We start from the raw sequence: 13,108 nt of genomic DNA, 5'->3' as shown, positions 1-13,108 counted from the left end.
TCAATGCATGCATACACATATCATGAGGTATTTTTTTAAGTTGTAATGGGGCTAGGGTCAAAGTGGGGATGCATATGGTCAAGTAAGCTTGCAAATTGAATCTTTGATTAGCCTAAGCTTCCCACCTAACCTATATAGCAACCTATAAAGATCTAAAACAAAACTAGCTAGCTACCCATGATTCCCACTTTTTCCACATACTCATGCATTCTCTTCTTGATCCCAACTCATATGCATTGATTATTATTGAGCTTCGCTTTGGGGCATTTTGTCCCTTTTTTTATTACTTTTCTTTTTCTTTCTTTTTCTAATTTTTTTCCTTTTGGTATATATTTTTTTTCTTTTTCTTTTATCATTTTTTTTGCAATAAAGTATATATAAAAGTATCAATGCATATGATTTTACATTTAATTAACATATGAGTATGTACCCAATTCCCAATGTCTTCAATAAAGATACAACACACCTTTTTCTCAACCAATGTTCCATGTTTTCCCACTCTTAAATAATACACACACTCACTAGCCTAAACTAATCAAAGATCCAATTAAAGGACATTTATTGTTTTCCGCTTTAAGGCTTGTAGTGTGCTAAAATTAAGAACAAGTGGGTTCATCATAGGCTCAAAGTTGGCTAACAATGGAAGATAAAAGGTAGGCTATTTGGGTAAGTGAGCTATTTAAAACAATGGCCTCAATCATATAAATGCATGTATAAAAGGAATAATGGACATATAGATTTAAACAAATCAAAGATTACAATCATAGAGAGAGAACAATGCACACAAGAATGGAAATAAAGTGGTTATAAGATGTAACCACACAATTAGGCTCAAATCTCACATGTTTTGTTCTTAGCTCAAAAACCATGTTCCAAAATAAATTCTTCAAGCAAGATTAACATACAAAAAAAATTTTCAAATTGGTAGGGTGCCCTATAGATGATTTCTTGGAAAAGAAGTTATCACCCTAACCAAGTAGTCCTAACATGCAAAAAGTGTTCAAATACAAAAACTAACCATGCAATCTATCCTAACTAATGAAAGAGAAATCAGAATCATGGGTGTTGAAAAGAAAAAAGGGGTACCTACGGAAGTCGGTAACCGACCTCCCCACACTTAGACGTTGCACGGTCCTCCGTGCCAATGATGATATGCAAAGGGGGATCTGGGTTGCCACTTCCACCATCCGTACCCTGAGTGCTTGTTTCACTGTGGTCCGAGGCGGATGTGGAAATGTCTGGTTCTTCCGTAGGCGGGTTAACACAACCCCAAAGCTTCTTCAGGTAAGCAAATCGGCGTTTGTTACGCCGCTCATATCGATCGATCTTCTCATGAAGCTCCACAAGCAATTGATGGGTTGACTTCGGTGGTGCGGATGAAGTGGTAGGAATGGTGGAAAGAGGAGCTTTGTAGGCTTGTGGTGTCCATGGGAGGCTGAAGATATTTTTCACTCAGGACGATATCGCCCTTTGCCGGAATTGTAGCTTTCATGTCCTTAGCCTCGCAAGGGACACCAGCAACAGCAACCAAATCTGATACCAGGGCGGAAAATGGTAGATTATCCTTGGCATGGACCCGACCCATAGCTTGTCCGATGAGGGAAGGGATGTTGACTGGCCTCTCCGTGAGTATGCATCAGACAAGGAGGGCTAGATCCGCCATGATGGATGACTTATGGGTGCTTGGAAGCACATAGTGAGATAAGATCTAGGCCCATGCACGAGCCTCCACAGTAAGGTAGCGTGTGTCAATGCACTTAGGCCACATCCTGAGTCTCCCTTGGGTCCAAAATATCTCTGGTTGGGCAATGACCGGAAGGATTAAGTCCCAATCAAACCCAAACTAATTCCGCTGCCGTAGGACCTCTTGGTAACCATCCATTTCTTCCGGTACCGGTAGAACATTAAGCACTCGCTGAATAGCCTCTTCCAAAATCGGGACTTGCTTTCGGCGCACATAGACTGAGTGAAGAGAAGGAGAGTGGCAATTTGAGTAAAACTCCACCACCCAAGAAAGGTTGGCCTCCTGTGGTCTTCTCATTAGAAATCCCCATTGCCTCCGCTCAATGTAGGGCATCACATACTGAACAATGTGGTCCGGTGGGGTGAGTAGATGCTCAGAATGATAGTTCCTCTCAACCATGGCAGGGAACATGAGCTCACAGAAGCGGTTAGGAAACCTTGTGGGGTCCCTTGCCGGATTTCCCTTCTCTTGTTCATCAACATGAACAATCGTCTTCGCCTTCTTTGAGAGGGGCTTAGCTCCTAGTTTAGGTTGCGCCTTGGAGGCTGATTTTTGGGATGCCCTTTTTGTGGCCGATTTCTTCAACGCTTTCTCCTTGCCTTTTCTGGTGCTATCATGAAAAAGGAAGGAAAAGTGGAAACATTAAACTCAAAGAATCAACACTCAGAAAATAACATGCAAGTGAAAAGTGTTATCCAAAAGGAATAGTGTGTCTCGAGGACATGACAGCTGTAACATGTGAACAAGACAATAATACAATCATGGGATAAAACACTTAGCATGGGATGCAAGAGTGAGTAAAACATGCAATAAGACATGAGAAGGATAAACTCAAGCATCAATAAGCACACAACATAGCACATGCAAGAAAGATAGTAAGCACAAGACAATCCAGCACCTAGTCTAACTCCAAGACAATAAAGCATCTAATGGAAGAAAGTAGAGTTAGAAAGAGTAGGAGCAACAATCTTGCAATATGAAATAAGGAAGCAAGTCATGGGCAATGGGCATAAGAATGGTAAATATCAAGCAAAATAGGCTCAATGCACTTAGAGAAGAGCAAGTGTATAAAGAGAAGCACCAAGTTGAGATCACAAAGTCAAAATTGAACTAAAATGGTGTGGGTGCCTTTCAACAAACACTTGGTGTGCAATATTCAAATAATGAGCAAGTAGGAAGAATTCAAACAAATAATACCCCAAATGTAATGCCAAACAACAAAACAATATCACATAATCACAAAGGAATCAAGAGATATCCAAATGACCCATCGAAGCAAGAGAAAACTCAAAGTTCAACACCCATGGGAAATATGAAAAGAAAGAAAACAAACAAGCAAGAACCAATTAATAAAAATGCACTAAGAAGAAAAGAAAAAAAAAAGCTAAATGCAACTACTAAGGAAGAAGGCGTAGGAGTAAAACCTTGAGAAGAAGAAGAAGAAAGCAAGATGGAGTGTGGGTGGAAAATAGCGGTGGAGAGAGAAAGGAAAGAAAGGAGAAAGAAAATATGGGGCCGCCGGAGGAGTGACCGGAGAAAAGGGTGGTGGAGTGATGGGAGAAGAAAGAAGAAGTAATGGAAGAAGAAAATGGAAGAGGAAAATTGAAAAAGAAAGCAAAGCAGAACAGGGCGCGCGTTGTGCATTAGTTGCGTCGGGGGGGCGACGCGTGCGCGCGCTCCACGCGTACGCGAGAAAAAGAGAAGGGACGCATAAGCGTTACCCACGCATACGCATGGGTAGCAGAAAAGGGAGAGTACGCGTACGCGTCCATTGGTGCGCACGCGTAGACAGAGTTGTACCTTGGGCACAAAGTTGGCACAAGGTAGGCACAACTCTCGGGTTTTTATACTAGGAATTGGATGCATCACAAGCCACGCGTGCGCATACGTCACACAAACGCGTGGATGGCGGCAGGGGTGATGGACGCGTAAGCATCGCCCACACTTACGCGTGGCTCGCAGATGTGCTGCTGGCACAGTTTTTGCACAAAGTGGGCATAACTCTCGGGTTTTTGTACTAGAGAGTCCAAAATACGCGATCGACGTGTACGCCCCACGCTTACACGTGCGTGTGTGAAATGGCAAGGGACGCGTAAGCATCACCCACGCTTACGCGTGGGTTATAGCTGTGCCGCTAGCACAAAAGGGGCACAAAGTGGGCACAACTGTGAAACCGCGCCGACGCGTAGGCGTACAGCACGCTTACGCGTAGATGCCCTTTTTTTTACACATGGGGAGGGGAAACTATAGCACAAATTTGTAGTAATACATGCTAAAGGGGTCAAAAACATCAAAAAACCTCATGTAACCCTCAACCTTACGTATTTCTTCAACATCTCAATTCAATCAAACCATGATCAATGAACTCCTCATGGGCAATTTAACACAAAAATCAAGCAAAAATCAACCATACTATGAACAATTCACAAATCAAGCAATCACAAAAGGCACAAAAACTGTACAAACTATGTGCAAGAAACTATAAGCAAAGGAAGATCATACCATGGTGGGGTTGTCTCCCACCAAGCACTTTTCTTTAACGTCTTTAAGTTGGACGGTCATGAGCTCATATCTCTTCGCCTTCGGGTGCATCCTCAAGAAGGAACACCTCAACCTCTTTGTTGCTTTTCATCTTCTCTCCATGTTATATCTTCAGACGATGACCATTAACTTTGAAGATGTTGGGGCTTGAAGGGTGGCGTAGGTGGTAGACCCCATATGGCTCAGCTTTCTCCACTCTATAAGGACCTTTCCAGCTTGATCTCAACTTGCCAGGAATCAATCTCAATCTTGAGTTATAGAGGAGTACTAGCTCTCCCGCTCTAAACTCTCTCCTTTTGATGTTTCTATCATGCACCGTGTAATAACCCCGGTTTTCGAGAACGCGAAATCTTTTCTGAAAGTACGGATTTCTCTGGAAGATCAGTAAGGGGAAAACCTTTGATATATCATCAAGTATCTCAATCCTCATTGTTATTATGTAATCTTTAAGCTAAAACCTTTTTCGAGGCAAGCTCGATAACGCAGTCACGAAGGACATAGTTTTTGAACCGTATCAATTAGGAGTTTTGAATCGGTTTTTCGTAAATAGTCTCAGTTTGACAAACCAGACTCGATTTATGAGAGAAGAGAGATAATAGGATGATATTATCATTATATTAGTATTTGAAGCTTCTTGAATGATATTATAAGGTTACCTGGTCAGTTTTAGTTAAAAATAGAAAATCGGTTTAACCGGGTTCACAGTTTACTGGTGCAGCTTAGCACCAGCACTCTCTGATGACTTTAGCAATGCTAAGGCCTCATTATACATGTTTTATTCTCATAATAAATATGTTACTAGTTTCATTTATGCTAGTAGCTCAGAAAATAATTTTTAGAGATGTTTTTACAAGTGTTCCGATACATCTAGTTTTAGTAGTTATACACCTGAGATATTTTAATATTATTTTAATCCTCCTCCAAGCCAACCAATCACAACTCACCCTACACCCTCAAAACCCCCAAGGCTGGCTCATTTTCACTTTGTGGCTGAAAATAGGAAGAGAGAAAAAGAGAGAAAAGTTCTTAGTTCTAAATCTTCAAAGCTTGATTTCTACTGAACTAAAACTCAAATCAAAATTCCAATCTGACCAAAATAATCCTCTCTTCTTTCTCCACATGATCATATGACTTATCAAGGCTGGAATCAAGGTGATTTGGCTGCACCATCTCTCTTTTGATTCGGTTTCAAGGAAACATGCTTAAACATGTGTTTTCTTGATGTTCTTCCTTAGGAATCATGCTTAACTTGACTTGAGGGCCAAGAAACGTGACTTTCCAGCAAGTCTAAGGTTAGAAATCACTTCCTAACATGCTGAGGGAGATTTGGTTAGTTGAGGGTTTTTGGATTTAAAGTTGTTCTTGATGTGATTTAGGAGGAAAAAGTGCTTAAGGACCACCTGAAAGTCTAACTGAATTAGGAGCAGCAAAACAAGGTAGGGTGTCACGAAATTAATCTTGATTATTTGTGTTTGAGCTGTGTGAATGTTGTATGATTTGGCTGTGCTAAAAATTGGTTGCATATATGATTGATTCTTGGTGAAAATTTGGTAAAATTTTGATAAAATTTGATGAAATTCAAGCTTTAAAGTTCATGTTCTTGGGGCAGCTGGAAAAACGAAACCCTAGGCTTAAATTGAGGTTTAATTTGTGTTGAAATTATGTAGAAAAGATGGGGTTTTAGTGGCTGCTAATTTATTATGAATTATAGTAAAAATCGGTTGCTGAAAAGACTGAAAAACGGGTAAAAATAGAGAAAGAATTTGAAGAATTTATGAAGAACATGAAGAACACTTTGAGTGTGATGAAGAAAAATGAAGAACAGGCTTTAGATCCTTAAAAGGGCAAGGAAGTAAAAATTTTGGTGTTTAAGGGGTTATTTAGTAATTTCTGAAAGTTAGGGTGGTAAAAGTAGAAATATTAAAAGTTACGGGTAGTAAAAAGTGAATTTTAAAGGTTAAAAGTAAAAGGTAAGTTAATTTTCAAAAATTAATGATAAAATAATAAATAATAATAATAAAATATTAAATAATAATATTTAATTAAAAATAATATTATAATAAAATAATAAAATAATGCAGAAAAGGCAGTTTTCTGTAAAAGCTTTAGAAAGATAACTTTAAGTGCAGAATCTCATAATTACCTTCATAAAACACTTAAGGAGTGGTAAGAACATATTAGTGAGGCAAAGATAAAAGAAAGATAAAAAGATACAGAAAAGATGAAAATCAAAGAAAAAGTCTGTAAAGTTTTAATGACAGAAAAACAGACAGAGACTAGTGAACGAACTAGGGCAACTTAGTTAGTACTTGAGTTGCAACTAGGGTTAGGTATTATATGAAAAGTTAAACTATTTCAGTATAGACTTAATGAACCTATACTTGAGACAGGCTAACTATTCATACCGAAATTTACATAAGCTTTACATACATACGTTAAGCAGAGAAATCATAACAGAATAAAGAAACACAGAGAATAGAGTAAAGTAAAGAGATAAAGAGAAAAAGAGTGCTATAGATATAGAGGAAAGAGTAATCAGAGAAAAGCAAAGAGTTATAGAGAATAGAGTAACCAGAGCAGAGTAAAGGGATACAAAGAAAAGAGAAACCAGAACAGAGCAAAGAGATAAAAAAGATGAGTAATACAATAAAGAGATATTGTTTGCTTATTCGTTACTTAATGCAACCCAAGAGATAATGTTTATTATCTGTTGCTTAAAACAACCCAAGAGCTTCTGTAGGGAAACTAGGATACCTACAGCAATTTTCCATTCACAAGAGCTTCTGTAGGGAAACTAGGATACCTACAGCAATTTTCCACTCTCAATAGTATATTTCCTGCGAGTAGAAAGCAGAGGCTGTCTCAATAGAGCTGCTAATAATTATATGCGCATTTATTTGAACGGAAAATCGTATCTGGGAAATCGGGATTACTCGTGACCGGATAAATGTCGGGATTGCGGGCAGCTAACAAACACATGAGCTCATGGCCTGTACTAGGACTAGACATGCATCATTCTTGTCTGCGCATCATTCTCTGTTGCATTCCTACTTGTGTGTGATCTATTTCTTTATGTTTGTTTTCTCGAGTGCTATGTCTGTGCTTTATCTTTTTGTATTCTTCTGCTTATGTTCTGTTCTTTGTTCTTCTATCTATTTTCAACTTCTATTTACTACTTTACTGTATTCTATTATCCATCTGCCAATCAAAAACGAATAAATGAATGTAACTAACAACCCCGACCCTACTAAGAACTCCCCAGTTCTTACCCCTTCTCTCTCTTCCTCCCCCTCAGATGGAGACGGGCGTGATCTTCTATGAGTTCGAGGACCCTTACGTCTACGAGGATCCGGTACATCACAGTTACTTCATTATGGGTTTGGAGCCTCGTATTAGACGATATGCATTACCTAATCGAGCTTTTCAACTTCCTCTGTCTAGCCTGCATTTTGACCCCGATGCTCCTTACGACTTTCTCTTATCCTGGTTACACCCTGACGCACCTGGGCATCCTTTTCTCGATAGTATCGGACACCCTATACCAGCTCAACCCTTGAATGAGGCGGCACCAGAGTCTATCATACCTGATGAGCCCGAGTTAGCTGGTGACTATGTACCTGTGATTTTACCAAAGTGGGACTTTTCCCCTGAGCCGATTCCCGAATTTCCACAGCCTGATGAGCCGGCACTACCAGACGGTGGGATAGCTCCTACATACGCAAATAGACCTATGCTCGCGAATGGTTTTGTACATAGTGATAGCGGTGCTTCTGGTGGATCTGAGGATATAGTTGTAGCTGCGGACGATGAGGAGGAGGAGGATCCTTGAGATAGAGATAGAGCAGAATGAAGAGATGGGCGAGCCTCACGACGATCTTTTGAATGGCCACGTGTAGATATAGTTTGACTGCGAAAGGGGCATTCTTTTAATGACACTAGTCTGACATTATCTGTTAGTTAGTCTCTCACTTGTGTTAGTACACCCGAGAGCTAGGAGCTATATAGTGGTTAGGCTAGCCTGGGCGCCAGTTTAGCAGCTTTCTGTATGGGCCAGGCCCTGGGAGTGTCGTGTATATATTAGCTACGTAGGATGACGAGGATGTAAACTAACTTGATCTTTTGTGAACGCTACATGTTTTGTTATAGTATACATTATGTATAATTTTAGCTGTGTTATATGTTTCTTTATGCTTCCTTATTATTTCTATCTGTGTGTGCTTATTTATTTTACTCCCTCGCTCGCAACGATATAAGTTAAAAAAAAGTTACTCGTAAAATTGACAATGTTCTAACAAGGAACAAGCTTATACATTAAGTAATAGTTAATAATTAGGAAGAACAAGTTGGTAATACTTAGCTTCTTGTATGACCATGGCATACCGGAAGTTGGGTCGTTACACACCGCTTTTATCTTCTCTTTGTAAAGCCTTGAATTCTCATAGGCTTCCAATCGAAGACACTCAAGCTCCAACAACTGTAACTTCCTTTCGACTCCAACCCCAAATCCTGTGTTACATTCCTTTATGGCCGAATACACCTTATGTTCTACCTCCACCGGGAGATGGCAAGCCTTCCCATAGACTAACCAGAACGGGCTCATACCAATCGGCGTCTTATAAGTCGTCCGGTAAGCCCAAAGCGCATTTACGAGCTTAGAACTCCAATATTTCCTATGAGGCATCACATTTTTTTCCAATATGCGCTTGATTTCCCGATTGGAGACTTCGGCTTGGCCATTTGTTTGGGGGTGGTATGCCATGGCCACCTTATGGATGATGCCATACTTCTTCATTAAACCTGCCATCCTTTTGTTACAAAAATGCGAGTCTTGATCACTCACGATTGTTCGTGGTGATCCAAAGCGGAAAATAATGTTATTCCAAACAAAAGAAAGAACCACATTAGCATCATCATTCTGGGTGGGAATTGCCTCCACCCACTTGGAAACCTAGTCAACAGCTAGCAGAATATACATGAAACCATTAGAATTTGGAAAAGACCCCACGAAGTCAATACCCCAAACATAAAAAATTTCGCAAAACAACATTGTTTGTTGGGGTATCTCATTCTTCTTAGAGATATTTCCAAACCTAAGGCATTGGGGACAAGAGCTACAAAAGAGAGACGGATCTTTGAAAAGTGTAGGCCACCAAAATCCACAATCTAAGACCTTCCAAGCCGTCCTTTGGGGATCAAAGTGGCCACCACCCTCGAAAGAGTGACAAGCCTCCAAAATAGCTTGATGCTCGGATTGTGGTATACACCTTCTAGCTATTTGATCGGCACCACATCTCCATAAGTAGGGGTCATCCCATACATAATATTTAGATTCGCTTTTGAGCTTATTCTTTTGATGTTGAGAAAAATTGGGAGGAAAGGTGCGAGCAACTAAGTAATTGGCAATAGGTGCATACCAAGGGATCACCTCGGATATTGCTAGCAAGCCCTCAATAGGAAATGTATCATTGATAGGAGTGGAATCGCCCTTTGTGTGCTCAAGGCGACTCAAGTGGTCCGCCACTAGATTTTGGGAACCACTCCTATCTTTAATCTCTAGGTAAAATTCTTGCAATAGCAACACCCATCAGATAAACCTCGGTTTAGATTCTTTTTTGGCCAACAAATACTTCAATGCCTCATGATCCAAATATACTACCACCTTAGAGCCAAGTAAATAAGCCCGGAATTTTTCCAAGGCAAAGACAATCGCCAACAATTCTTTTTTGGTGGTAGTATAGTTGGACTGGGCTCCATCTAAAGTCTTAGAGGCATAGACAATGACATAAGGAATTTTACCCTCGCGCTAAGCTAGCGCTGCTCCTACCGCATAGTTTGAGGCGTCACACATGATCTCGAATGGCCTACTCGAGTCAGGCCCTCTTACGATAGGAGCTTGGGTCAAACAATCTTGAGCTTGTCAAATGCCTCCATGCACTCTTCACTCAAATCAAATTCCACATCCTTTTGCAACAATCGAGAGAGAGGTAGTGCCACCTTACTAAAGTCCTTAATGAATCATTGGTAAAAACCTGCATGACCAAGAAACGCATAGACTTCCCTCACAGAAGAGGGATAAGGCAAACTAGAAATAACATTGACCTTTGTCGGATCCACAGAAATACCATCATTAGAGACAATGTGCCCTAAAACAATACCTTGCCTCACCATAAAGTGGCAATTCTCAAAATTTAGAACAAGGTTTGATTTAGTACACATCTCCAATACTTTTGCAATATTGTCTAAGCAAAGGTCAAAGGAGTCCCCATAAATACTAAAGTCATCCATAAACACCTCTATGCAATGCTCCAAAAGATCCACAAAAATACTCATCATATATCTTTGGAACGTAGCCGGTGCGTTGCACAAGCCAAACGGCATTCTTTTATACGCATACGTTCCGAAAGGGCATGTGAAAGTGGTTTTCTCTTGGTCTTCCGGAGCAATGTGGATTTGAAAATAACCAGAATAGCCATCTAAGAAACAGTAAAGAGGTTTACTGCATAGGCGATCAAGTATTTGATCGATGAAGGGCAATGGGAAATGATCCTTCCTAGTGGCCAAGTTCAAGCGTCGATAGTCAATACACACCCTCCATGAGTTTTGGACTCTTGTGACTATAAGCTCCCTATGCTCATTCTTGATTGTAGTAACACCAGATTTCTTTGGAACCACTTGCACGGGGCTCACCCACTCACTATCCGAAATCGGATAAATAATGTCGGCTTCTAACAACCGGGTGGCCTCCTTCTTCACAACCTCTAGAATGGTAGGATTGAGACGCCTTTGAGGTTGCCTAATTGGTTTGGCTCCTTCTTCTAGAAAAATTTGGTGTTCACATACTTGGGGGCTAATGCCAACCAAGTCTGCCAAGCTCCACTCTATGGCCTTCTTGTTCCTCCTCAAGACATTAAGCAACTTCTCCTCTTGTTGGGAGGTAAGTTCCCTTGTAATTATCACCGGAAACTTTTGGTTCTCTTCAAGAAAGGCATATTTTAGGTGAGTTGGAAGTGGCTTCAAATCCGCACTTTGTTTATGACTTCGCACTTTATCATCCGGTATCTCCGGAGGTGATAAGGCATCTTCTTCACATACATGGGAACTCCCCACACTTGGGTCTTCAATCATACTCTTTCCATCAAAATTATCTTGGTGGACTTTGGCCACAACATTATCAATCAAATCACACCGGAAGATAGAATGATCCTCCGGTGGGTGTCTCATGTCTTCATCAAGATTAAAGCTCACTTCTCTTCCATCAATCTCAAATGAGTAGGTACCCGAAAACACATCCAATTTGAACCAGGAGGTCTTCAAGAACGGTCTCCCTAGTAGAATAGATGATGTCCTTTCCGAGTCACTAGGGGGCATCTTAAGAATATAGAAGTCAATTGGAAAGACCAACCCTTTTATACTCACTAGAACATGCTCCGCAATACCAACCACAGAAATTATGCTTTTGTCTGCCAAAACAAACCGGGCGGCCGACCATCTCAACGGTGGGAGCTTCAAGACCTCATAAGCAGACAAGGGCATGATGCTCACACAAGCACCAAGATCACATATACACTCGACATATTGTACCCATCTATGGTACAAGTGACTAGGCAAGGATCGGGGTCACTACACTTTTCCGGTATATATCACCCATTAAAGCGGAAATTGAGCTCCCCAATGGAATTGTTTCTAGATCATGAATTTTCTCCTTGTTCATGCATAAGTCCTTTAGAAACCTGGCATATTTAGGCACTTGGCGGATAGCGTCAAAGAGGGGAATGGTTACCTCAACTTTCTTGAATATCTCCACTATTTTGGGATCCAACTCAACTTGCTTCTTGGTCTTCCTTGCCAATGTGGGAAATGGAATTGGAGTAGCTTCTTGCAAGACATCCTCATCCTTAGGCATTCCGCCCTTTGGTTGAGCAATCACTTCTTCAACTACCTCTTGGTCTTCATCCTCCTATTTGACTTCTTTTATCTCAACCACATCCTCATCTTGAGTGACCACTATTGGGCTTGGCTCATTAGGACGCAACTCTTACAATTTGGTGCTGGACCTCAAGGTGATGGCATTGATGCCACCCTTGAGGTTGGGTAAAGGTTGAGAGGGTAAGGCACTAGAGCTTGGGGGTTGAGTGGTAGAGGTAGAAGATAGTTCCATACGGGAAAGAAGGGCTTGGATGCTAGAGGTAAGACCGGTAAGGCTTGAGGCAAGTGTGGTTTGAAGCTCCCTTTGTCCTTAGAGAATGGAGTGGAGTGTCTCATCTTGGTTGGAGGAAGAAGAAGGGTAAGTGATTTGGGGGGCTTGTGGTTGGTTAAGTTGAGGTGCTTGGTAGGTTTGATATGGTTTGCCTTGGTTTTGGTGTTGGTATGGCGGGTTTTGTTGGCATCAGTTTTGTTGATAGTTGTTGTTCCATCTTTGGTTCCCGCCATTGTCCCTTCCTCCTTAATTATAGGTATCCCTTCCTCCTTGATTATAGTTGTCCCTCCATCCTTGGTTGGAGTTATCTTGCCAACCTTGATTAAAATTACCCCCTTGGTTATAGTTACCTCCTTGTTGGTGATAACCTTGGTTTGGACGGTTGTAGTAGGAATTAGTGGCCGCCAAGGTATTATCTTCTTGGAGGTTTGGGCATTCATCGGTGTAATGGGAGTAACAAGAGAAAATTTCGCACACTCGTTGAGGGACCAACTGTTGACTTTGTTATTGTTGAGGAGGTGGAGGTTGTTGTTGATTGAATTGGAGTTGCTTGAGAATATTTGTCATTTCTCCCAAGGTCTTGGTAAGGGCAGCGGTCTCACCACTAGAAGAAACTTCATTTATGG

At 40.9% G+C, this 13,108-nt stretch overlaps 1 protein-coding gene across 1 annotated transcript; it reads right to left on the bottom strand.

Annotated features, from left to right (window-relative positions):
- Positions 1–8,550: 8,550 nt before the first annotated feature.
- On the bottom strand, positions 8,551–11,818 carry LOC148564647 (uncharacterized). Its single transcript, XM_088487067.1, has 4 exons — positions 10,385–11,818; positions 10,190–10,291; positions 8,666–9,233; positions 8,551–8,573 (listed from the first exon to the last, which is right to left on the bottom strand). The coding sequence occupies exons 1-4, from the start codon at positions 11,816–11,818 to the stop codon at positions 8,551–8,553; spliced, it is 2,127 nt and encodes a 708-aa protein (XP_088343193.1).
- Between the last annotated feature and the right edge of the window lie 1,290 nt (positions 11,819–13,108).

This window comes from Arachis ipaensis, chromosome B5, assembly GCF_059453495.1.
Source record: "Arachis ipaensis isolate K30076 ecotype BB chromosome B5, ASM5945349v1, whole genome shotgun sequence".
NCBI classification, from domain to species: Eukaryota; Viridiplantae; Streptophyta; class Magnoliopsida; order Fabales; family Fabaceae; genus Arachis; species Arachis ipaensis.
The sequence above is the reverse complement of the archived record's forward strand: the minus strand, read 5'-3'. Positions and strand labels throughout refer to the sequence as shown.